We start from the raw sequence: 26,000 nt of genomic DNA on the forward strand, positions 1-26,000 counted from the left end.
TGGGGAAATGAGGAAAATAAGGACACTGGTGTGAGTTTTTTTCACAGAGCCAAATATAGTCAACATAAAGGATTGTCCTTTATGCTAAAGTTACGAGGTTCTCAATTTTTTGATATTAAAATGTCCTTCTTTCTCCCTATCTTTATTGAGGTACACTTTACATACTGCAAAATGTACCCATTTTAAGTTTACAGTTTGATGAGTTTAACCACCACTATGATCAAGACACAGAACATTTTCATCCTCCCCGAAAGTTCCCTGGCCCCCATTTCAGTCAACTCCTCCACCAACTCCCCCGACCCCAGGCAACCACTGATTTGCCTTCTGCCCCTAGTTTTGCATTTTCTAGAATTTATTATGAATTTTAGAATACAGAGAAAAGTTGGAATACAATAAATGCCCACAGTCAATACTGAGATTCGACAATGAACATTTCCCCACGTGTGCTCATCTGTCTATCGCTTTTTTCCTTTTGAACCACTTGAAAGTAAAGACATCATGACTCTTCACCCATAAATATGTCGGAACGCAGCTGCTAAGCATAAGAACAAAGTGTCCTTTCTTTTATGAAATAAAGATGAGTGTAGATGGTAGTTTAGAAAAAAACATCCTCACTTGGTCAAAATAAAGTTGTCAACCTTCCCCTACAATTCTTTTGGAAATTTACTGGTCTACGAATTCTTGAAGTCTGGGAACCACTGGCTCTAGCAATACTTGTTTCTCTGGAGTCGGTGTCCAGTGAGATGAAGCTACAAGCCCCGTGTTTCATCTCCCAACACCAAACACAGGGCCAGCTATGGGGGGTGGGAGGGGGTTCAGGGGGAAAGTCGCGCTAAGAAGCTTATGGGCTTTGGGGTTGGGTTATCGTCTTAGGGGTTTATTAGGGCACAAGCATGAGGAAAACTGGTATACTCTGCTCAACACCCACTACAAGAAGAAAACCTTGTGTCCTCATTGCCTTCGTTTTACTGAAGCAGAGAGCACTCAAGAAGTTTGAGTCAACTGTATGAACGAAGCATGCTAGGGAATCGGAGCTTTTAAAAGCCACTTTAATTCCAACATGTACCTCTTGGTCAGTTGACCTCAAGAACAGAGGGCTGTTATAGGTTGGGCTGGTTAATAATATCTGAAATCACAAGTGGAATCCCATGGATTCTCAAGGTGGGCAGAGACCTTCAAAAAGCATTTTAGTCAACACTCCATCCCTTGCTTGGATCTCACCTACAACACCCATAAGTTGTTGTTGAATGCTTCCAGCAATGGGGAAACCACTACCACAGCTCTTTGAAACAGTGTGAAGCATGAGACCACTCTTTGTTAGAATGGAATCCTTTCTACTTCTCTCCATTGCTCCAAGTTAATCTAATCTCTTCCACGTATGAGTCTTCCATGACTAGAACCCAGGTGCTCATTCCTCATGGGCATTGAAATCCTCTCACCACCCTGCTTGAAGCATCGTGTGAGAGTGGTACTTAACACTCCAGGTTTCCGTGTCACAGGAGCATGTTGTGAGAACAGCCTCAGACTGGAGTCCCGGGGTCCGTGGCCCACTGATGAATACACTGTGACCCTGAGAAAGTAGGTTGGCCTCACTGCTGGTTCCTTCTCTTCCTCTGTGGAAGGGGAGCCCACAACCTGCCCTGTTATTAAAAAGACGAGTCCAGTGCAGAGTGGAGGCAGAAGGATCTGATGAAGACCTTCTCTCGTCCTCTCCAAGGTGACGCCCAGGTCTGCCTCGGGCGCTTCTTCACCCTCGGTCATGCCACAGGGGCCCCAACACCAGAGGGGGCTTTGATGCTAATGAGGCCGCTTCAACAGAAGAATGTGGACTCGACCACCAACCAAGCTGCTTACCCTGAGGCCCACGGGTGGGCTTTGGGATCTGTAAACCTCTCGAGGTTGTGCAAAATTAGGTAGAGACCTTTTGGAGCAGTCTGTTACAGACAGAATGTTTCTGTCCCGCCCCCACCCCGCTTCACATGTTGAAGACCTAACCCTCAATGTGACAGTATTTAGAGATGGGGCCTTAGGAGGCCGTTAGGGTTGGATGAGGACATGAGGTTGGGGCCCTGATCTGCTAGGATAGTGTCCTTATAAGAGACACTCACTCACTCTCCATACGCACAAAGAAGTCACAAGAGCACACAGCACAATGGCAGCAACCTAAAGCCAAAAGACCTCAGAGTGAAACCTACCTTGACCTCGGAACTGCCTGCCTCCGGAAGCGTGAGAAATAAATGTCTGTTGCTGAAGCCACTCAGTCTGTGGTATTTTGTTACGGCAGCCGGAGCTCACTAAGACAAGGCCCATACTTTCCTTCAGATAGATCAGAAAAGTTGGAAAAAATTGACACTAATCCAGGGTAAGAAATACCCCTTTTGTTGAAACTAGATCGAGGTGGTGGTAGTTGTACAACATTGTGAATGCAATAAATGCAGTGAATTGTTCCCTTTAAAATGGTTAATTTTGTGAGTGAATAAATTTAAAAATAGTATAAAATAAATACTTTTTATATTGTGACCCAGTACATACACATATATATACACAAGAAAATTTCTACAAAACATTTACCCTTACTAATGTGGTTTATTCTTATATTTTTTAACTGCTCTCCCTCCCTCTTTCTCTTTCAGCTGGTTATGACCTGTTATCCCGGGGCTGTTTGTTTTTTGCTGATTCAATTCCACTAAATAGAACTCTTCTGAGTGTCCACTCTGTGCCAAGCACTACATCGCTGCCAAGGGTATGGTTGCTCCTGAGACTTCAGACTTACCACCTCTCAGGACGACCTGGGCATGTCCTCAGGGTGCAGCAGGACTCATGGCTTCCTAACTAGAAATCAGACTGTTTAGAGCCTGGCTTACAAGCATATCTATCTCCCCTCTCTTAAATCCATGTGTCTGGAAAAATGAAGCCCAAGGCCCAAATTCACCTGGTCTTTTGTACATGTCCAAGGGTTGGAAAAAGTCCGCAGAAGGCTGGCACACAGGGCTAATGTTCCCGTGTGGGATACAAACATTGCTTATATGAGGAAAGTCAACCAAATCCAGTGAGGGACATAAAAAATGTCAGCAAGAGACACTGTTCTAGAATAAAAGACAGGAGAACAGAATGGAGACCTTACCGTGGCCAACTGCCAGAATGGCCATCATGATTCCCTCCCTGGTCTCCATACCACTGGGTGGTGCCACACCGAGGTGGGGCTGCTGTGCCACCGGCCTTAGCCAATGGAGGTAACAAAGGTGACCCAAGCAGGGTGACAGGTGCCTGCACACCGATGCTTGCTTTCTTGCTGCGTCACCCTTGTTCCTCTCGCTGACTGCACATCAACAGCCAGACGTGAGGCCGCCCTCTGCCACGCAGCCCAAACTCAGCCAACTCACAGAATCCTGAGAAATAATGGTTGCTTTAAGCCATTACATTTTAAGGTAGTTTGTTACTCAGCAAAAGCTAACTGGATTCCAAGTCAAACCACTCATAAAAAACACGTTGTTGAAGCAATCTGGAAAATTTGAATAATGGACTGGACGGTGGATGACAGAGTTACTGCGAATCCTGCGAGGTATAATTACAGCACGGTGTCCTTATTAGCTTGAGGTGCACGCTGATTTATGGGGACAATGACATGCTTGAAGTTGGCTGTAAAATACTCTGGCACAACTGTTGAGTGGTGGGTAGGAGCATCGGGGCTCACTACACCACGGTTTCCGCTGCCTCCTTCGCACGTGGACATTCCGTGTCTGCCCGTCAGTCAGGGTTAGCAGAGTAGGGGCAGAGAAGTATGGGGGCTGAGGACAGGGAAGGGTGCAGAGGCCCGGATGGAAGTGGTACGGCTGTGCCATGAAAGGCAGAGCTCCCTGAGGTGAGAGAATCAAATCTCGCTGAGGTGAGGCAGGTGAGAATCATTTTCTGTTCCAGTCTGATCTTTTACTGGCTTGCACCACATAGACTATGTGTTTTTACAGAATCTATAGAAATACAGACATACTCCACTTTACTCGAGATTTCCAAAGTTTACTGGCTTGAAAACGGGGGATGTCGAGTGTGAGTGGGACTTACAGGAGGACGAGAGAGAAGATGTACGGAGCAAAGGCATGAAGGCGACCGAGCCATCCTCCCCCCAGAGGCGGCACTGGTCTCACACTGTGGGCAGAGCAGAGGAGGCCTGCCCGACAGCGATGTCCAACTGGGGGGTCAGAAGTCTGTAACAGCTTCTTGCTTGGCTGTGGAACTTCCCCCTATTTGTGAAATAGGATGCAATTCAGATCTCACAGAACTCGAGAGCCACAGGCTCCTTATTACTACCCAAGCCACCTCAGAAGAACAGAAATGTTTGTGGTCTCTGCAGCCCACAAGCCGTCTCGTACAAGGTGTTTCTCATGGCCACTCTCCTCTCCCAGTGCCCCCACAGGCGATAAGTTTCAAGCGCACATTTCAAAATGTCCAATGCCCCAAGACTACGGTGGTGCTACAGATGTGAAGACTCACAGGTAGCCTTGCACACCTTGGTATACTCTGCAATCTGGAACTTCCCAACCAACCAGCCCTTGAGGCCTGGGCTGGCCCCTCTCAGCTGAAAGCAGCTTTGTCCATTCCCCCCGGTGTCCATACAAACTTCCTGCGTGTCATGACGTGGGAGACGCAGAGGGGCTTTACAAGATTCAGAGGACAAAGACTGGTGTGTGCACAGTACTTGCTTTAAGAATAAGGCATCCAACTCCATTTGTCACACTATTTTGGGAAATGACCTAGGAAATATAAGCTCACTAAAAAAAGTTTTAAAATTCTCAACTTTTGAAATACAACACAAGGGAGCACACCAGCTCTAACCATCTCGGAATCATCTAGGAAACTTAAAAAACCCTATGCCAACCTTCCACCCTGGCCAATGGAACCAGGAGCACAGGGCTAGGTCCCAGGCGGTATCTGAGAGATGGGAAGGTGAAGACCACAAGTTGGACAGAAGTCATACTCCACTGCGGTGGGAGCCCACACCTTCAGCTCAACCTTGGCAGTCAGACCTGAAGAGAGCTTTCGAGTGTAGAGGAATCTCAAACTGAAACATCTCTGTTAAAAGCAGAGAGAGCAGCTATGCTTCTCTCTCAGCTCAAAGAAACCAGGACAACCGGAGGCTACTGCAATGCTTACTTTGGGCTTCAGTAAAGACCGACTTACTTCCTTAAGGTGACTTCAAAGGGCTCCTTCCACTTTGCGGGGGTTGCTGGCTGCCTCTGAGACTTCAGATCTCGATGGAATCTTGACTCAGGTTGCGGGGCTGAGCAGACGCTTGGGCGACTCCCTGTTAGTAAACTCAGCATGGTAATGGAACTGGACAGTGGTCTCTTGGGGCTATTCTGGGAAGATGCAAATTTGTTACGGCACAGGGCTGCGTGTTAGATATCTGGCTGCCAGGAACAAATCACTCTCAGTGAGGTAATTCACTCCCCTTGAGCAAAGATGCCTGGAGGCCAGAAGGAGACACTGAGTCCATTATCAACCCTGTGGACATTCCTCAGGGAGGGACCAGGAGTTCCCACCTGCTGTGGTGAGGAGCACACCGCAGGAGTGACACCAGTTCACTGGGCTCCAAGAGGACAGCTGGTGGAATTCTGAAGACATCTCTTCCTGGTTTAAGATGTGCAAATGTCAAGAAACTGGAATGCTGATGTTTATAGGCAGCGCTAACTTGGGCTTAAATGATGAACAATGGGGAAGACACCAGGAAAGTACTAACCATTATTTACAAATGAATAAGTATCAGGAAAACAAATGAAAGAAATAGGTTTTTCCCCTTAAGGATAAAGGAAAAATATAACGACCAAGAGGCATAGAGTTTGAAAAGTATATAACAGCTTTATTTATTTATTTACAGTCAAGTTCTGTGGGGCAACATAATTAAATAAATAAAAGATGTGCCCTGGCCTGTGAATTCTCTGAACTGGCAAATGTGAAAGGGGACGAGGGCAGGGGAAGGGGGGGAGAATAGGCCCCCATCGGAGGAAAAGCGCGGCTCATCCCCTCACTCATAGCACATACATCCACAACTGTCCAGAGAACGAGTTTGGAAGGAAAAAAATTAAAGTGCAAATTAAAAAGTGATAAAAATATTGGTGTTTCACTCACTCAAAGAACTAAAATTTTATATACAGGTAAAATGGTGAAGATAAATGTTTAAAAAAAAAGCCACAGGCCTGCTGTTTCCCGGCCTTAACCACAACTCCTGAAATCAACAGACGACATTCCCGTGCTCCCTGGGATGGGCTTCTCGCACTAAAGCACCGGGGGGGGTATTGCACGTGGGCTTGGCAAAGGGGCAGCGACCCAGAACTACTGGCTCCACAGTAATACCTTCGAGGCTGCAAACCCCTTGTCACCAGCAACTGTAATGTAAGCACACTTGGAAAGACTGCGGCGTGTGTGCCTCCTGGGAATAGCACAGACACATCCTTTACTCCTGCAGCACACCCAGTTCTCTGGAAAAAGGTTTTTGCACTTCCTCTCTACCTCAGAAAAATATTTTTTAACCAAACTGATACTTATTTCTCGACCAAGAAGTAGATCTGTAGAATCGCTGAGGGGAAAGGGAATCAGAAGCGTCGAAGAGCGGTTGCTTTCCAAGAACAGTTTAGGGGATCTAAGGAAATTCCAACAGTAATCACGTGAGATCAGAGCAACAGCCTCGTAATAACGATGCAGACCAGCAGGCCAACCACAGGCCCACGTCTCCTCAGAAATCAGGGCAGCCCCTGTAGACTACCTGAGGGCAGGAGTAATCCTGTCTGGGTTTCTGTTAATCCAATGATTAAAGCAAGTTCAGGGGAAAATGACCCCACGGTGACAGGACATGCATTAGGCCAGAAACGACTTTGGAAGGATGGGAGGAAGCATGGAGGGAGCACCGACACCTAGACGTGTGGGGTGTTTGGCACTGCCGTCCAGCGAGGAAACCAGCGGTGCCTGTGCTCCCCCAGTGAGGTATGGAAGATCAGAGCCAGTAGTGTTTCCCACCCGAACCAAGGCAAGAACCTGAACCTCTGCTAAGTGACTGCAGTGTCAGATTTTTTTCAGTGTTATTCTTTCAGGCCATGAGAGACCTCAGCCAAAATCCTCAGAAATCCTGTTCAAAGGAAGGCCATCACGCCGCACGGCTCGAGCTCTTCTCTGGAGATCAAAGCTACACCCAACACACCCCCCGCCAGGACAGAGCTGTGGCGGCCCGTGTGCTTCTCTGGCTTTGGATCCGCTCTCTCCTGAGGAGGTGCCGTCAATATTCTGACCACAGCACAGCTCTGCTTCCTTTGTCCACACTGATGACGTGGGAGCCAGAGGGGGACCATGCCACCGCATTGATTGACGAGCTTCAAAGGAAGAGGTCAGATTATCTGTGAGATCTCGGTGAACTAAGACCAGGCTCCCTCGCACTCAGAGAGTCACACTTCTCCCAACGCCCGCTTCACTCGCCAGCACTGCCCCCACTCACAGGCAGGCACTTACTGAAGGAACCCTGCACTGTATTTCAGGAAGCAGTTTTGGAATGTAAGGAGTCAGGCCTTATTAAGTCCACCCTAAGGGAGGAGCTCTGAGTGAACTAAGGAAAGAGAGGGGTATTCCAGGCCTCTGACCAGTACCTCGGGGTGAGTGACTAAGGAGGATGGAAAACCGTCCCTGCTCGAGGGCAGTGAGAGGTGGTTATGGAGGAAACTGGGTCTGTATTCTAACTAGCAGGGGGGCTTGGGGGACAGGACAAAGCTAAGAAAAAAAGGGGCCTGGGGTTGGCTATTAGATGGAAGATAAAAGAGACAGAAAGCGTTGCTCTAACTGGAACATTCTGTAACATAAATAAGCAGTACACCGTTGTCTGTCGTACTGTGTGAAGGCCTCAGCTTCTCTCCACTAACTTAGCTCACAGCAGAGCAAGTGAGCGGACACTGCCCTCATGGGGCCAACTCAGGGCCCTGCCTGAAGAGGACAAGACCCGTGGGATGAAGTCACAGGGTCTGCTCATGACCTCAGAGGGGCTGACAGGGCTCATCTTACCCATGCTGCTTTGAAAGGACCTTCTCCACTTTCCCTGAGAGCACACTCCAGATGTAGAGAGAGCCGTCGGCCGAGCCTGCTGCCACGTAACTGCCATCAGGGCTGGAGGACACAGGAAGACAAGGCGTCATCGGCCTGCCCCAATTCAGCATTCTCATGGACCTCTTCCCAAGAAGTAATGTCTACTCTTCATTTGTGAGGCAAACACAGGACCATTCTTGTGTACCCAGAAATCAGAACGTGCTATTCACGACTGTTACGGCTAAAGCTGCTTCACCCTGCCATCGTGGCCCTCACCCAGCTAAAGAAGAATGGTGCTGCCACCTTACTCCTTGAGGCCACAAATCCCTAACCAGCGATCAGACTCCAAGACAGCACACAGGGAGGGCAAGTCAACTCCCAAATGGCCAAGGACTGCCTGGTTACAGGGTCAGTGGAGAGTAGGAAAGGAAAGGCAGAGAGAAGCATCGATTGTGGAGAAGCTTCTCCACATTAGAATTGACCACGGCAACCTATTTGGGAGAAGCACCATGAAGAGAGAACCAGGAAGGGAAACTGGTTCCCCTTCCAGTTCTTCAGAGAACCAACTCAGCTCCATCCCAGGGAACTTTCCCCCATTCCCTAAGAACTCTCAAAGAGTTCTTACGTAAATGCATGAAGTGCTCGCCCAGAACAGACCAGCCAGTCAACCGTTACTTTTTGGTACAACACACTCATTTTCATGTAACCACAAGGGAACACTAGAGAGGAAGGAGACAGAGACAGTGACCTCTAGTACTGAACCTACAGGTTCACTCCCGGACACTCACTTGGGCTGAGACACTGTAATTTAGCTCATTTCCCCATGGGAAAACGCCCATGCCCTAACTGAGGTGAACCAGATTGGGGGGTGGGGTGGGGCAGAAGGAACAGCACCACGAACCTGAACACAACTCTCGTCCAGTCGGAGCCGCACTTGAACCCAGGTGCACTAAAACAAACAACAGGGCACCGTTACCGCGGGAACTCGCATCACTTGGGATCAGGGCAGGGGCGGGGCCTCAAGTCCCTGCAAGCCTCAGAAAACCAGCAAGCCTCAAATGAAACCCAAACCAGCATGTCTTCAGTTACCTAAAGGTCTGCCTGACAGCATTTATCCGTAGATCAATGATTTTGAGCAGGTCATCACGGGAGCAGCTTAGGAGTTCAGTTCTTTCTGGGTTTAAGTCCAGGGCAGTAATCTTCCCCAACAGCTCCATCTCTCGGACGATGCTCTCTGATCTACGAAAGAGAAGGAAGGTTGGAGAAAATGTAAGGTAGAAAGGTCAAAATTTCCCCATTTTAACCAAGACGTTATACCATGGAGAAAAGGGGGGGAAAAAGGGCAATTCAACTAGAATGCAATACTCTTCAAGGGCAGTGAATGTGTCCAACCTTATTAAAATAACCTCTGTGACCACCTGTATTATTTTCCCATCAATAGGTTCTATGGCAGTAGTTTTGAATACTAGAACTCTGAATTTGGTAAGAATTAATTTCCTTGTCCATTTCTGGAATGATACAATAACTACCAATCAGAGCTTCTGATCAGCATAAGCTAAGCAGGGTTATGACCCAACTAGTAATATTTCAATTTTTTCATTTCAATGTATCCAAAGGCACATAAACTTGCTTTATTAGGTCTGGGCTGCCTTATACGGACAAATGTGTGGTCACTTGCAGGCTCCCTGCCATTCAGAGTTCATCTCTGGGGGCCCTCCAAGTGTGGTTTGGTGACTCTAGACATGGAACTGGGACGCCAGGGCAGAGTCATCACCATAGGCAACTCTCTCTTCTTCCTTTATTCTCCCACTTCTCCTCTGGGCCCCAGTCCACACCCAGGTCTGTGAACAGAAATCCTGGGCAAGGCCCTGTTGGTGATACAGCCAAGGAAGGTGCCAATCCCTTCTGTATTCATTTTGTTGTAAGCTTGCAATGAAATTATTTCCCACCTCGAACCTTAACTAAGTAAGAGAGTTTTTCTTATTATTGCTAAATACGTGGCCAGAGGCAAGCCACTCTAATGCCTTGGAACTAGGGGTCTTCATCTGTCACATCAGGGGTGGACTAGGAGACTTCTAACATCCAGTTAACTCTAAAATTCCATGTTCCAGGTTCAAATTTCAGGTTTAAAAAAGCTAGCCAAAGGTTATAAATAAAACTGGAAGAGGTGTCCAGGGGCCTTTCTAAGCCTCATCTATTACCACAGCCTCCTCACGCCCCACTCTCTGCACACTGCTCAGTATATTCAATCAGGTCACCAACTGCCTTCCTCCTATACAACCAGCCTCATCCTACTGGACTCCTCCTGCCATCCGACCCCTCTATGACCCCTAATCAAGGCTCATCAACAGGACTCTCCGCCTTTCTTCCCATTTCTGGCACTCCTCCTGGGGCAGCTCCCTAAACGCTGTCCTCCATGCTGCTTTACATGTCTTTTTGGAGCAACCTGTTCTCACGCCTTCAAAGTCCTCCTGTGTGATTTTTCTCTCCCATGCAACCTCTCTCAAAACATTCTGCTTCCGTTTTTACAAACGTCTATTAAAAACCACAAACTAATGTCCTTACCTGAACACACTCTCTGCACCCTCTTCCTAAGTCTGCCATGTATTCTCCATCTTGCTTTACTTCTCCCCTTCCTCACCCTCCACATCCAACTTGTCAACAAGCCCTGATCAAATCCTCCCTTAAATCGATTACCCCTCCACTGCCTTGAGTTCAGATCCTCATCAAGTCTTTACTCATCTCCCTGCTCCCCAAAACACCCTCTAAACTGCCGCCAAATCTACTAGACTCTGTGGAGCAATCCTTTGCTAAAGCAAACACCCAGTGGCTTATAAGATCAAGTCGTTTACAAATGGCACATAAAGCCTGCAGGCAATCTGATCCCAACCCACCCGATTAGTCTCATCTGCCGGCGCCCTCACTTGCCCTGTCTCAGCCATACCAGGTTGCCCTGCTGTTCTGGTTGGGAACGTCTGTCAGTGGCTCTTCTGCAATGTGAAGCCTGCTCACCTCTCAAGACTAATCTTGGGAGGCGTTCTCTAAAATCCTAGACAAAGGAGCCCGGCTCTACTTCAGCACACTGTGCAGACTTGTGTCTGTCTTCCCGACTACAATTTAAACAACCTAACTACCTAGTTGTTCATCTTCGTTTATTTAGCAGCTAGGAAAGTGCCTACTAAGTACACAGTGCACGCTCACAGGTGACTGTGGAATGCAACAGTCTACTTCACGGTAAAGAACAGCAAACTGTTAAGATAAACGTGAACTGAGCTCATGTCTGCCATTTCCAGGGACTTTAAAAACACACTCCATATACAAAACATCATTACAGTTGTACCACATACAGACCCCCTCATCTGCTTCCCTACCAAGCCCTTGGGTATTATACCGGATGTCCCAGAAACGAATTTTCTTGTCGAAATGTCCACTCATGACACACTGCTCTGTGCAGACAATATCATTGCAGCTAGATCCCGCAAACACTGTCTTTATGCCTGAAAGAAAACTGAACATCAGCGATCAGAGACCCCCCGTGGCTGTGCACATAACATCACCACCCTCTCGTCCCAAGTAACCAGAGCTACCCATTTAAATGAAGCCTCAGACACAAAAAGCTGTCCCTGCCTCAGCGCCACTCTGCATATGAAACTGGACTTGAAATTCCATCTGAATCACACTAAATACAGGCTTTGACGGGGAAACAAACCCCTCCGTGGGTAAGGTCTAATCGTACATATAGACAGAGAGAATGAACTTCCTCACAGACTTTGCTGCGTAGATCCCAGAGTTTGAGGGTCCGGTCATGACTTCCAGAAACAATACGCGCATTGTCCAGCAGGAACTTGGCTGACAGCACTTTGCCACTGTGTCCGGTGAGGGTGTGCTAGGAGAGAACACAGCCAGGGTAAGCCTCGGGGCACCAGGCTGGGAGAGTCCACGACACTGTCACGGAGCCAGCTCTCCAAACAGCCCCAGGTCCAGTCAGGAACACTCAGAGAGAAAAGCATGAGTAGCTCGGGGAAACGCCCAGAAAGCCTATCTCTGGGTGTTGTCCAGATGAGGCATCAAGACGAAGAGGATAAATCTTCCACCACAAATTACATTTAAAAAAAAAAAAAAAAAAAAGTCTAACATCACTAGCACAACCTTCATGTGCCCCACCCTAAAAAAGAGGGAGGGATAGCAGGAGGACCTTTCTGAAACAAGTTCTATTACAGACACCTGTCTGTACTGTTCTTGCAACTTTTTTGTAAGTCTGGATTATATCAAACAAATTACAAAATTTTAAAAGCCTGGATTTTATCCAGTGCCTCTGAAAGTCAGTTCCCTATTTAAAATCAAAATAGGTTCCCTGCAGGCACAATTTACAAAAGGAAACATCACGACTCTTTAAACAAACAATTAAACCCCCTGGGGGTTTTTCAATCAGAGGTCTCAGCTTGAAACATCAGATCATAACCACAGATACCAGCAGACCCAACAATCAAATCCCTTCTGAGGAGCTGTGGGACGCCAATCACATCTTCCTTGGGCTCGCCAAGAAGACGGAACTGGGACGGAACTGGGACGTCATGGAGTGTCAGATGCCCCTCTGCCCATCACAGCACTACTGGAGCCTGATGGGAGAGAGGCGGCTGGGGATGGAGAGGATGTGGGAGGGGATCTGGGGAGTCAGCCCTTTTACTACTCATCATTGACCTCTTTTCAATGTGGATCAACATGTTTGTGTGTGTAAAACCTCAAAAGCTCAGAGGGTATTCACTGAAGTTTGCTAATTTAAAAAAAAAAAAAAAGTAAAAAAGCCTTTAAAAGACTTAACATACTTAATACAACTGCTAACTTATTGAGTTCCAACCCCAAGTCTCAAAGATGAGACCTCATAGTTTAGTGTCAAATTTTAGAAACCGATTCTTTCCTCTACACTCAGTGGAGCAACTCCACTTTAGTCTAGAACAGAAAACTTAGAGCCACATGTACTTTTCCCTTTCAAAGGGAGACATTTGCATGGATTCTAAGACTTAATTCTCTCACATGTAAACCTCTCTCAAACTGGAACAGCATCTTACAACTGCTGTGAGCCAGGAGGCAGTTGTGCTGTGTAGCTGTGTGAAAACCTCCCACCAATCCTTCTGGTAAGATCAAGAAAACTCCAGCAACAAAGCGTACATTAAATACAGCACAGGAATAATGATTCCACTCAGTATAAATCATCCAGTCTGTACAAATCTTGGGGAGAGATGGAAAACTTGGGAGGATTTCTCATGCTGTGAGAAGTATGAAGCACGTAAATTAAGTTCTTAGTAAAGAACTATTTCATCATAAAATGCACTATTTTCTTTCTTACTACAAAAGTAAAATCACATTCACAAACACAAGGAGGAAAAGACATTGCTCATAAATGGGTGAGGTGAATGCACTCATTTTTGCGTACTCTAAATCCACGTTAATATTTTCATATATTTCACGTGAAATATTCCGAAAACTTATCCATAGCTCTTTTAATATTATAGCTTAGGCAGTTTTTCATTTGACAGCTGATAATGCACGGGCTTCGGGGTCACACTGATTTGGCTTTGAACCCCCGGGTCTCTAATAAGATCTGTGACTCATCTCCTCCTTATACTGTGTTAGTAAGGATGAAACATGGTGCCCTGCGCACAAGGCACACAGTTGACAGCGTTATTTTTCTTCCCTTTTGCACCCCTCCATCTTAAGAGTCTTCATAATTACTTTAATAGCTAAATAATCTTCCAGAGCTGGGACCACAATTTTATGGAAATTTCCTTGGCCAGCAGACACCTACGCCACTTTAAAAGTTTCATGAGTACAAATGACACTGTAACAAACATCTCTGAGACACAGCTTCCTCTTGACTGACTTCCTGCCAGACTAATGGAATAAAGGAGAGACGTTTTTATTTCCTGGCTCTTCATACAGATTATTAGCTTCCTTTTTAAAAAATCTGGACTTGTGCTAATTTTGCTCTTGGTGGAAACCCGGCCCCTGCCTGCGGCGGACCAGCTTCATCTCCACCTCTCATCACCTGAAAGCCAGCCCTCACTGGGGCCACCTCGCCACGGCACCTTCAGAAAAGAGCAGAGTGGGCTCTTCAACAAGTCACACCTCAGAGAGCAGCCGGCAGTTCTGCACTGACCTTTCAGATTTTTAAGCAAGACTGTAATACCTGGTACTGAGAAGACTCCTCTGTACCAGACTCCTTTCAACACCAGCCTGTTTCTAGGATACCTCTTCCAAAAGGATTTTAAAGCAACCCACAATCAGCTGCTGCAACACCATTCCCTTAACATAAAAGCCAAGAAGATACTGACCGGGGCTTGGATCTTGAGTTTCAGAATATGGGTGTCCATTCACATCCTGTTAACTAGGGTCTAAGCAGACGCCAGAGCCTCCTACAGCAGGGAGCCTACTTCATGCACGTTCTCTGGGTATGTAGAACCCGTTTTAAAAGGCCTCCTGACCTCCTTCAGACATTTACTGAGGGACAGGACATGGCTGTGAGCAGATGACAGGCCCTCAGAGCAGCCAGTCCAGCAAAGCAGCCCTAGCATCACCCCTCAATTCGTCAGCCAACGGCTCAAGTATGGTGCCCCAGCACATCGAGAACACCCTCTCCAATGAAACTCGGTCCACCTCTGCAAGCTAGCTCACTTGAAGTTTCCCAACATGACCTGTCTTCCAAGTCTATCCCCCTGCCTCCTCCAGGTCCCCTTCTTGTTATTTCAGACCCAAAAGTTGATGCCTACCTAAAATGTAATAAGGAAGATTGCACATCCCTCTTCACTAATTAGACAGTTCTACTGTATTTCACTCTACAATAATCCAGGCCAATCAAACACAGGAAACAGCACAGGCCTCAATCGCAATCCTCATCTTTTTTAATTAACTGTGTGACCTTAGGTAATCTTCTGGACTCATCTGAGCCTCAGTTCCCTCATCTCCCTACCTCACCCTTGTTTCCCCTGAGGATTAAAGCAGTAATGTACATAATATACCTCAGAACTGGGTCTAACACATAGAAGCCACTCAAGAAAAGTCCCTTTTCTTTTAGGCAAACTAACAATTGCAGAAGTATTCAACTCCATCTTACACGTCCAATAAGAGATCAATGGTTAAAGAAAGTATGGTATACCAGAGAACGGATTGTAACGCTGCCATGAGAACAAGCTGGGCCATCTGTTCCATGTTTAGGGCGCAGAACTACAGGGCTTCAACTGAAACTTGTTCGAGCATCTGCACAGATGGGAACTGTTGCTGGAGGAGAGTCCCGGCCCTGCCTGCAGGCAGGCCTCCACAGTCCACCTCCCTGCTCCTTCATTCAGACAAGAACACAAAGCAGGCTCTTCAGCTTTCAGGAGAGAATGTCATCTTTACGTCTCATACTTTGCACGTGTAGCTCTGGATCTTCTTTCTACTAAGAATAAAGAATTACCACTATCTTTCAGGTATTGGCTAGCGTCTAATACTGGTAATTTTGCATACAGCTCCTTCAAGAAGATGTTGTGAAAGTCTAAGTGATAAGTTAACTGTGTTTCTAAAGATTCTTCTAGCTCCATCCCTGCATCATCGAATCAGACTAGCAGGAACTAATGGACCACTCTAGTGCAGCACCCCCAACCTCTCTATAGATTTATCTTTAAGTTCATCTTAACATCATGCCCTGTTTTTCACGTGAGTTGACACACAAGAGCTTGCATCAAACTTTTTTGGGTAAAGTGCCTACCAACGTCAAGTCCCTCCTCCATTTTATCTTTCAGTAGTCTTTATTTAATGAGCTCATGAGAAGACTCCTTCAAACTTAAGGAGAAAAACACGTCTCCATGGTAAGTTGTTTTCCATTAGAACAAAAGCGATATAATCATCATGTCTTGGTTTTCATCTTGGAAGCCAAGAGACTTCTCGGTAGGTTTGGGTTCAGATGCAGATTTCCTCAACATCTGAGCCCACTGTTCTCCCTTCCCGTACCTGTCTCCTAGCTTTTGCTGTTTCAGAGCTGTTTTATCTCTATCATAAGCACACTCATACGTACTTCTATGTCCTACTTTCCAGCTATACTCTGTGGGGTAATTATTAAGTTTGGGGGCCCATAACAAACATAATTTATATGCTGGTGTTAAGATCACTGAAGTTAAGCTAAAACTGATATCTACCAATAGTATCTGGTTTTTCTGAATAAGAGTATCCCAAGTCTTTTGTGGAAATGTCAGGGCTTCCTATTGCAAATATTTTAAACTCAATCTTGGACAAAGTAAGAGTATAAATTGGAAATACAAATTTTCCCGAGGAGGAAAGGAAAGGGCAGGGGGAATCAAGTATGGTTTTCAGGAAAACACACATAACTCTCCTAATTAATCGACGGGCTATTTCCTACATTCTGTGCCCTGAAAAACATGTGAAGTTTGGAGATTATACTGTTAGCCCTGCCTATTTGGAGATGCAGAGCCCACGGGCCACTTAGGCCACTTAGAGGGCCACTAAGGGACTTGAGCATCCTCGGATCTTGGTATCTGTGAGGGGTTCTGGAACCAATCCCCCTCCAATACCAAGAAATGACCATACTAATTTTCTTAACCGCATCTTACCCGCAACCGATAATCATCCACAGTCCATATTCGGCTGGCAAAATCATTTGAAGCTGCTAAGAGGTAAGATCCCTACAGGAAAAAGGCGAAGAAAACAAATTTTAGCCAAAACAGAGGAATTCAGTTCACACAATACAAACTCCCCAATAATCAAGTCCAAGGTCTAGAAATCTAAAACCACACACCTGATCCCAACACCGGCCATTATCACTGGTGTGCCGTCAACTCGCCAACCCCCATCAAGTCCAGACCCTTCTCCTGAACTCGCTCAGTCTTACTTGAGTGTTGTAGACCCTCCAGCTCACAATGGAACTCATGCTCCCTCATTCACTTTCCCCTCTGCCGCCTTTAGTAACAGCAAATACTGATTTTCTCTACACCGTCCAAGCCAGAGAGCCCAGAGGCACCAACTCTCCCCTCACCTCACCTCCCAACTATTCCCCCGGGTCTCTGATGCATCTACTTAGACCCTCTTCTCCCCACCCGCACTGCCTCGGCCCAAACCAGACTTTATCAAGTCTGCAGAGACTGACTGCTGGGTTACTGCAGACCTGCCTCCCCCACCCAGCCTTCAACACGGTCACGGTCAACACAGAATTTATAATCTACCCGTATCCTCCTCTGACAATGATTTCACTTAAGACAGAGAATAGCAGAGAAACCAGGTAAGTTATCTTTAAATTTCAAGAACCAGATATCCTAAATTGTTTCTAAAAACCTCTAAACTTGCCTTATTTCCATGGGTATTGGATACTTACAGCACTATCAAATTCAATGCTTGTAATTCCTGCGTTACTGCCGGAGAGGGAACCCTTGAACTCACATTTGTCTGGATAAAAAGAAAGATTGAGGAAAGACAGGAAGGTAAAGATAATACATAAGTTAAAATGGGGCACCTGAAATACAATGGGAGCTGATTACATCGTTACAGAATCAAAGACTAGCAGGACAAACAGACTATGAGACAAAAATATACTGAGTCAGTTTCGAAGAGCAATCAAGGTGTAAGTGGAGGCAGAGCCTCGCATTCTGCACGTGTGTTCTTAAGCTGTTCTTTTCAAGAAATTGTGTCAACTCCCTTTAAAAAGAGATAAATGCGGGAATTTTAAAAGCATGTCGATAAGACCGACAGGCTGACTTAGTTCTGTTATTTCTCAGTACAATTTTCTAACTTACATAAATACATCTTTGAGTTTGATGAGTATTTGTGCCAACTTAATGATCACTTTTATAGAACGTGACCATTAAAATTTTCAGAATCCAAGGTGTGATAATTCTCAATAAGCTCTGAAAAGGGTTTTTTTTTTTTTTTTAGTTCTGTATAACTGGCTTGTCACTAGAATGCCAGTAAAGCTGGTCTGGAGTTTCTGGAATTTGTCCTCACACTTACTCTAGCTCCAGGAACCTAAGATGCTGGCCATCCAGCTGCCTGCCAGTGCTCACCACCTCTACCCAGACCCAGCCCCCTCTCCTGGGCCACCCACATGGGAACTCGAATGATGATGCAGGCACAAACTCAGAACAACAGTTCAAGTGATGATGTGATTAAGTTCCCTTTTAAAGGGTAGCTTAAGGATGACCTATACAGACAAGCTAGAAAAATAATTAGGGAACCATTCTAATTGAATTCATAAAAGGGGAGCAACAGAACAGGAAATATTTCAACGAACAGCCTTTTTTCTTACTCAGTACTTCTAAACAGTAAAAATAATGATATGAATACTGGTTTGGAGCTGTCAAATATATTTTAGGGCCTGGATTATTAACCTGGTCAATGAACCCCTCCTCTTATTTGCAAAATATAACACATTTAATGCCTTTTCCTGGATCCTAGCTTTCATTAGATTTTCAGGTGTCAAAAAAACCCAACACCCACTAATTAAGGTCTTTATTTAGATTAGACCTTTACAAATAGAAATATTTCAGCGAATTCTAATAAATATCTCTTTGGCTCATGCCCACAATACCAGTCTATTTGTCTGGCGGTTAACACAGTGCCAAAATGTAAGAAAGGACCAATAAATGCTATTCTACACAAGAGACTGATCTCAGAAGACTGAACTCCTTATTAAAGCTTTTTTATCTAAAAGGCGCCAGGGGAGGCTACGTCCACAGCATTTTTATATGTAATTCCCAATGGAGCCTCTGCTTTTGACAGAATGAGCAAGGGCAGGTGTTTCCACTGGGTGCAAAGTGCCATTCTTTTGATATTTTAAAAGGGTATAAAACAGGACCCCTGAACAATTCCATAAAAGGCCTCTTGGACTTGGTCTCTTTCACGATTCAGTAAATATTAGCCACGGGAAAAAACTCTGCAGACTGAATAAGCCCTTTGTGGAAGAAAGGTCCTATAATAAGTTAGGACAAGACTGATATTAGTTTCTGAAAACTACAAAAAATGCTGCCAAACATTCTATGTTATTTCCGTAGACCAAGTAGAAACTTTTCAGTTTACTAACACAAATTATGCTCTGGCACAAATTATGTCAACAATAATTTCGATTAGTGTTTACTTCCTCTTCAGCAGCAAAAGTAACACTGTTACTAAAGGTTGGCATCTCTAATTTTCTTACAGGTATTTTTACTGACGGAGGAGTAAAACAAAAATATTTCTAGTGTTATTTCTATTTAATTGCAAGGCATAATCAAAACATAATCTGCTTAGATTTTTAAAAACCAAATCCCATAAAATTTCCATTCTTTTTTTTCCCCCTTTTTTATTTTTTTTTAGTGAGGAAGATCAGCCCTGAGCTAACATCCAATGCCAATCCTCCTCTTTTTTGCTGAAGAAGATTGGCCCTGGGCTAACATCCGTGCCCATCTTCCTCCACTTTACATGAGACGCCACCATAGCATGGCTTAACAAGTGGTGCGTTGGTGCGCACCCGGGATCCGAACCTGCGAATTCTGGGTCACCGAAGTGGAGCACACGCACTTAACCGCTGCGCCACCGGGCCGGCCCCCAAACTTTCCATTCTTATGATATGGTTTTATTATTGTTTTATAACAGTTTTAGCAATTATCATTCATGAGGTGTTTCTGGGTACAACAGCATAGATTTTTATGGGCTTCAACTAGCTGTAACTGCTGGGAATTTAACAGGGAGTCACTTCCCTGAAACCAAAAGCCAGGGCAGACAAGTTTGGTGCTTTACTGATAATCTATTCTAACCAAAAGATCGCCAGACTGCTCTTGCTCTCAACACATCAAAAGCAGTAACCCAATGCTCTTCTTGAGCAGCTCTACAGCTTAGAGGCTGCAGTGGAGGGAGCAAGGGATGTGCAGTCATAACACCCAGCTCAGGTCCCAGCTCCACCACTCCCCTGCCACGTAAATCATTTACTAGCCATGTAAATCAAGGACCTATGTAAATCAAGTAGTGTCTCTGAGCTTTTGTGTTTTCATGTAACAGGGGCGATACCCACCTTTGTCACTGCACAGGGCTGCTGTGAGGATTAGAGAAAGTAACATGGACACAGGCATGCTGGTCCTCTTTACTGTTGGACAGTGAGCGGGTATGTGCTGCAACCATGCAAACTGACAAAGTGATTCCTATGGAAACCCTCAGCCCCATCTTTGACCTTGTTTTATTAAACATACATGTATATTTACCTGAATCTCCAGAGGGATTGAAATTGGGCTATGCCCAGCTTCAGAATTCTAAGACATGGTTCATTAACTCCCATTTCCTGTTTTAACACCATTCCATTTCTGAGTGTCCGAGGTCATTTCTGAAACAAGGTCTAATCAACAAGACTGAGTCTTGATCTTAGGACTCTTGTCTGATAAGCTGTTTGTTCAATACATTTTTCCTAGGTGACACACCCCTCTCTTCTCTATTCCCAAGCTTAAAGATTTTATTTATTTATTTTTTCCCTCCAAAGCCCCAGTAGATAGTTGTATGTCATAGCTGCACATCCTTCTAGTTGCTGTATGTGGGACGTGGCCTCAGCATGGCCGGACAAGTGGTGCGTCGGTGTGCGCCCGGGAAGCGCCCGGGATCCGAATCCGGGCCGCCAGCAGCGGAGCGCACGCACTTAACCGCTAAGCCACGGGGCCGGCCCTATTCCCAAGCTTAGATACTTCACTTTCTTCTAGGCTATGGCCACTGGCATTATTAAATGCATAAAGCACGGCTGAAAGTGTAGTTTAATTATAGAGTTCATGACTAAGATTTTGTATTTTCCTTCTAAAACCTGTACTATCTTGAAAGATGTTCTGATCAGTACATATTTGAGAAAACACTTACAAACACAAACATATCCATAACTTAACAGCATTTTCTAGTCACTACTTGGGAACTGAGAGGGAAGAAATATCCACTCAGCTGTAATGAGTGACTGAGATGGGAACGATGCTTGTTCCAATGATTCTTTACACAAAATGCTGGATGTTTTGAGAAGATGAGCAATTCAAAGACTGCCTGAAAGCAAAGTCAACCAGACGTCACCAACACAGCTCCTTTCTGCGCACTCCAACGGGATCTCACCTCCGGACACTTCCCAAAGCTTAACCCTCCGATCCATGCCTCCTGTGGCCAGCAGCCGGGACCCTGGACTGAACTGCACAGCGTTGACTTCCCCGTCATGAGCATCCTGCAAGACAAGCGCCTATGTCAAACCCAGCCACCGTCATTCCCAAGAAGAAAGTGCCTGACACAAATGAACACTCTGGAAGCCTAACCAAAGGTTAATACCCATCTTTAAAGAGGGGGATCCAATCATAAACTAACGTGGATTTGTAGCCCAGGGCCCCGTTAGAGTCTATGATCACTTTATTCTTGTAGTTCCATTTATTTAAATTCAGTGCAAGCTTCTTGAAAAGTATCCAAAATCTGTGTAGACTAACTGCCTAAAGTTTGTCTTTGCATTCATTTTATTTCTTCTAAGAATAATGAAACTTCAACCTATTTTCTAGTATGATCTTAATAGCTGAAAAGTAAGCCTATGATTAACTGCCTCTCTTTTGGTCCAGAATGCATTAATACTACATATTAAACTACATGTCTAATGTATGGCATGGCTTCTCATGATAAAGAAAGCTTTTATGACTTTCCTAACATGAATATACTCTAAAATGGAGTCCTAACATGAGCAATGCCAGTCCATTGCTACACCTCAGTTATAGTGAGATTCTAGGCAGCTCTTTCTGGAAATGACACGGCACTAACGTGTACGAGCAGTGTGACCTCTGCCAAGTTTCTTAACTTCCTGAAGCCCCAGTTTGCCCATCGATTAAAAAGGACTCCCACAGGTTTTCTCAACCAAGGAATGTGCCTGACCACGGGTAGGCCTTCAATAAAAGTAAAGTGTTATTTTGGGAGAATTTAAATTCTTCAGAGGGGAATTTCTGAGACTGGCATCCACACTGGAACACATGATCTGAAAAGATGCCATCTGTGTTCAGGATGAGAAGGGAAACCAAGTAAAAAGCATCCCATCCTAGAATGGGAAGAGAATACTAGAAGATGTCACTATAATCTACTCTCTTAAAAGACCGTGGATACTGAAACATTTATGGATGAAACACGATGTCTGGGATTTGCTGGGATTTTAAATTGCTCCAGCAGAAGTGTGTGGGGGAGAGAGATAAGAAGATTGGCACAGGTGGCTAACTGAAGCTGCCTGACTGGAGGATGGTACCCGGAATTTCTTTTATTCTCCACTTCTGTGTTTGAAAAATTCCATAATAAAAAGGGGGGGAAAAAAAAGAAAACATGGATTATAAATATTAGATCCTTAAACAGGTCATCAATCACTTGCCTAAAAAGTCACTCTGGGAAGACAAAATCTGATCTTCACATTTGCTTGAGACTAAAAAAGGAAGATGCTTGAAATATTGGGAGTGCGACTCTATTAACTAACCGGGAATAAGCAGCACTTTATTATTCCTTTGCTTGGTGATCTGATTTCCCAGCCCCCTCTTGTGGCCCACTGCTGAAAAGCTCTATGACACGTAACTAAACCTTTACCTCCATGCAATTCCCTTCCTTTTCTTTTTCATGATAACTTTCTACGCAGGAGGTCTCAGATTGAAAACTTGAGATCATGCACCGTCACACCCACGGCTGCCACTCATCAATCTCCTGCAGAACTGGTTCTGTTGGATACTAGTCAGCCGTGACCTGTTCTCTCTCAGAAACACACTGACAGAATCCCAAATTGTCAGCTGCTCCATTATCCCATACACATGACTTAAATGTGACAGGAGGCAAAAAATGGGCTGCTGGGAGTTGAGGGCAAGGAAGGGACTGTGACATGAAGTGCAATCAGACCTTTTACCAATCATCATCGACCTCCGTGAGGTGCCTAGTCCCGTTAGGGAAACACAGGAGCGGAGTGCAGACGGGCAGGGGCCTTAATGGCCCCCAGTCCAACCCCTCCTCCAGAACAGACTCTCTTTACAACGTCCCAGATGGTTCATTGCTCAGCCAGTTCACTATGTGAAAACATCTAATTATTAAAGCTCTTCCTTATGCCTGGAACTGAAGGCATATGAACCCACCCCATTTCTACAGGAAGTCTCTGTCTCTGAGAGCTGGCTCCCCTGTCTCACCCCACGCAACCCAAGAGTCAGCCCAACCGTCTGAGCTCTGCTCCTTCTGCTCCACCCCTCCACCCCAAACCCCCACCTGTCTGCTAGCCCTGCGCCAGGGACTCGACGCTTCCCCAGGCTGCTCCAATCTCTGCTCCGTCACCCTAGCTGGGACCGACCATCTTTCAGTGCGAGGATCCAGCTCTGAACTCCAGCTCACAGCCCTGGTGTCACAGCGGCTTCTGCCCACGACTATGTCCTGCTTCCAACCATGTGCTCCTAAGGGTCGGGGGTCATACAGATACGCGTGTAATTCAGGAAGCCAAGAGCTGTCCTACTGGTCTTCCACAATAGACCGCTGTCTAGACTCTCTCTCTAAACTGGAGCCAACTGGAGACAACAACCACATGAATGACTCTCCAATTTCTCACCATCCCTCATCAGTTTTCCCTCACCCCATCTCTCATGCTCCAATCCTCTCTCTCAGCCAGTGCTGTGTTACAGAAGATGGTTGTCATAAATACTGTCCTCTGAAGCTAACCAAATATCAATCCCTTCTGTCAGACAGGCCCAATGGGTGTAAAAGCTTGATATAAATAAAACAATAGAACAGATCCTTTCCAGCAGAGGAAAGGATCCTGTAACTGTCAGGCTCTGTTACCATACAAAGCTTGGAGGGGTTTCAGAATAAACCATACTTACAAAGACGCAGGACGCAGTCGTTGGCACCCTCACTTCTTTACTAGAAGCAGGGTGAGTATCCACATTATCCTGGGGAACTGGAAAGGAAGAGACAGAGCGCCTCCTAAGGAGTAACATAAAGGAGAACATTAGACAGGACTACACAGGCTTATTGTCCATCCAACCTCAGAAGGGATTCAAAGATGACCTTGGTCTATAGCTTCTTTTCCCTTCTAGATCCTTCAAACCACAGAACAATTCACCAAATCAGAAGCATCTTCACTCAAATGACAACTGCTAAGAGAGCATATACCTATATGCTGCTCGCTAACTCACGGACTCCCAAATTCAACACTGAAAAGCAATCCCGAATAACAACTGCTTCCCCAGTCAATAAACTGCTAGCAAACTTTCTCAATTTAATGTAACTGCTAGCTCCGAGGAAGCTTGCTGATATTTTTGTAAAACTACTTTAAGATGATGCTATGCCTAGCCACAAGCATCCTCAGTATACACTTGTGGTCAAGGCGGAGTGGGACACATGCCAAAAGAAAGAGTGACCAGAGCATATTACTGTATAAGGAGCTCAACCTAATCGCCCCCTCGGGGACAGCATTCCCGGGAACATGCAAAGCCGCCGGGTTAGCACATGTACGTTTGATGACTGAGGCGGGAAAGCAGTGATCAGCATAATTACCGACGACCCACATTTGCATGCTGGGCTAAGAGAGGATAATATTTTCACCTGGCAGCATCAGAAGAAGAGTGATGTCCCAAAAGGGGAGACTCGGACAGACTAAAGGGTCAGGCCAGAGATCAGCGCGCAGCGAGATTAGGAGGAAGGAAGTTGAGGAAAAAAGGAAGAAGCTAGATGAAAAGCTGAAGTCAAGGCATCTGTATACTCTGCACCACTCAACTTCTGGTGTATGTTCAAAAACGGTAATAAATCATGTACATATACTTAGGTATATTTACACACACATTAACAAGGAAAGGCAAAGGTTTTCTAACCTACCCAAAGATATTAGTGATAGAATCCAGAAGGCCTCCAGCAGGCTGCGAGAGTCGCTTACTAAAGAGGAGGGGAGGATAGATTTAAACCTTAGAAACATTTTGCCCAAATAATCAATCAATAAAAACAGTCCACAAAAATAGGTACCTGGGAGTATGTTTCCCATTGAGTTCCCAAACCCCAGCCGAGAAACCCGACACAGTATTGAATCACCAGAAAACAGTGGGAAGGCAGGAGGGAAAACCCAGCCACAAAGTTTTAAAAGAAATAAGATTCCCTAGCATTAAATTAGTTTCTCCAGAAATAATGCTTTAGACAATGAAACTAACTGACCTAACCATGTCTGGCTGTTAAAAACCAATCCCCAGGGGCCGGCCCCGTGGCTTAGTGGTTAAGAGTGTGCACTCTGCTGCTGGCGGCCCGGGTTCGGATCCCGGGCGCGCACCGACGCACTGCTTCTCCGGCCACGCTGAGGCCGCGTCCCACATACAGCAACTAGAAGGATGTGCAGCTATGACATACAACTATCTACTGGGGCTTTGGGGCGAAAAAATAAATAAATAAAATCTTTAAAAAAACAAAAAACAATCCCCATTCTTTTAGTCCTGATTTAGCAAAAAAAAAATCCTAGAGCCCAAGTATGAATGAAACAGTATGATCTAAACAATCACCCCGCCAAGGTTTAACCGTCCATTTTTCAGGAGGCCGCTAAACTTTTTTCTGTCCCCCTTAACAGTTGGTGGCAGCACTAAGGGACAGCTTGCCTACCATTAAGTAGAAGTGACCCAAGAAAGACGGGGACACTCAGGAGGCCACAATCCCCGTGTTTATGCAAGAGGGGCCTGGTGTTCTAGCAAGGGAGCCTGGGGGCATCAGACTGTCCTTTTGTCGTGTCCACGAATGTCCTCTGTCAAATCGCAGCTCGAGCTCTCCTCTCTGGCCCAACTTGTCTACTTACGTGGCCGCTCTGCTGATGGCTCGCACGGGAGAAGTCTCCTCAGTGTGATCAGAGGTTTCATCCACAATGACTTCAATGTCATCATCCCTGGAAAGAAGGGCGAGAGGCCCAGTCTTTGATCCTGCTAAACAGGAGCTTTGTGATGAGTCTTTTC

At 45.6% G+C, this 26,000-nt stretch overlaps 1 protein-coding gene and 2 non-coding genes across 4 annotated transcripts in view; all 3 read right to left on the minus strand.

Annotated features, from left to right (window-relative positions):
• Nucleotides 1-5,828: 5,828 nt before the first annotated feature.
• Nucleotides 5,829-26,000, minus strand: part of ATG16L1 (autophagy related 16 like 1) — a 37,393-nt gene continuing 17,221 nt past the window's right edge. The window contains exons 7-18 of one of the 2 annotated variants that reach the window (XM_004427696.3): nt 25,847-25,933; nt 24,892-24,948; nt 23,898-24,000; nt 21,151-21,256; nt 17,420-17,490; nt 16,662-16,733; nt 11,824-11,944; nt 11,450-11,555; nt 9,148-9,297; nt 8,960-9,007; nt 8,038-8,139; nt 5,829-7,358 (exon numbers count right to left, since the gene is read on the minus strand). In XM_004427696.3, the coding sequence (XP_004427753.1) occupies nt 7,265-7,358; nt 8,038-8,139; nt 8,960-9,007; nt 9,148-9,297; nt 11,450-11,555; nt 11,824-11,944; nt 16,662-16,733; nt 17,420-17,490; nt 21,151-21,256; nt 23,898-24,000; nt 24,892-24,948; nt 25,847-25,933 (1,117 nt within the window). In that variant the 3' untranslated portion in view covers nt 5,829-7,264. The remainder of the gene's footprint in view (nt 7,359-8,037; nt 8,140-8,959; nt 9,008-9,147; nt 9,298-11,449; nt 11,556-11,823; nt 11,945-16,661; nt 16,734-17,419; nt 17,491-21,150; nt 21,257-23,897; nt 24,001-24,891; nt 24,949-25,846; nt 25,934-26,000) is intronic. The other variant, XM_004427697.3, reaches the window with a different exon arrangement.
• LOC147912292 (small Cajal body-specific RNA 6) lies at nt 12,492-12,760 on the minus strand. The gene has a single exon (XR_015550088.1).
• LOC147912293 (small Cajal body-specific RNA 6) lies at nt 22,684-22,957 on the minus strand. The gene has a single exon (XR_015550089.1).

Source organism: Ceratotherium simum, chromosome 37 (genome assembly GCF_057802395.1).
Source record: "Ceratotherium simum simum isolate JZ-2026a chromosome 37, ASM5780239v1, whole genome shotgun sequence".
Classification (NCBI taxonomy): Eukaryota; Metazoa; Chordata; class Mammalia; order Perissodactyla; family Rhinocerotidae; genus Ceratotherium; species Ceratotherium simum.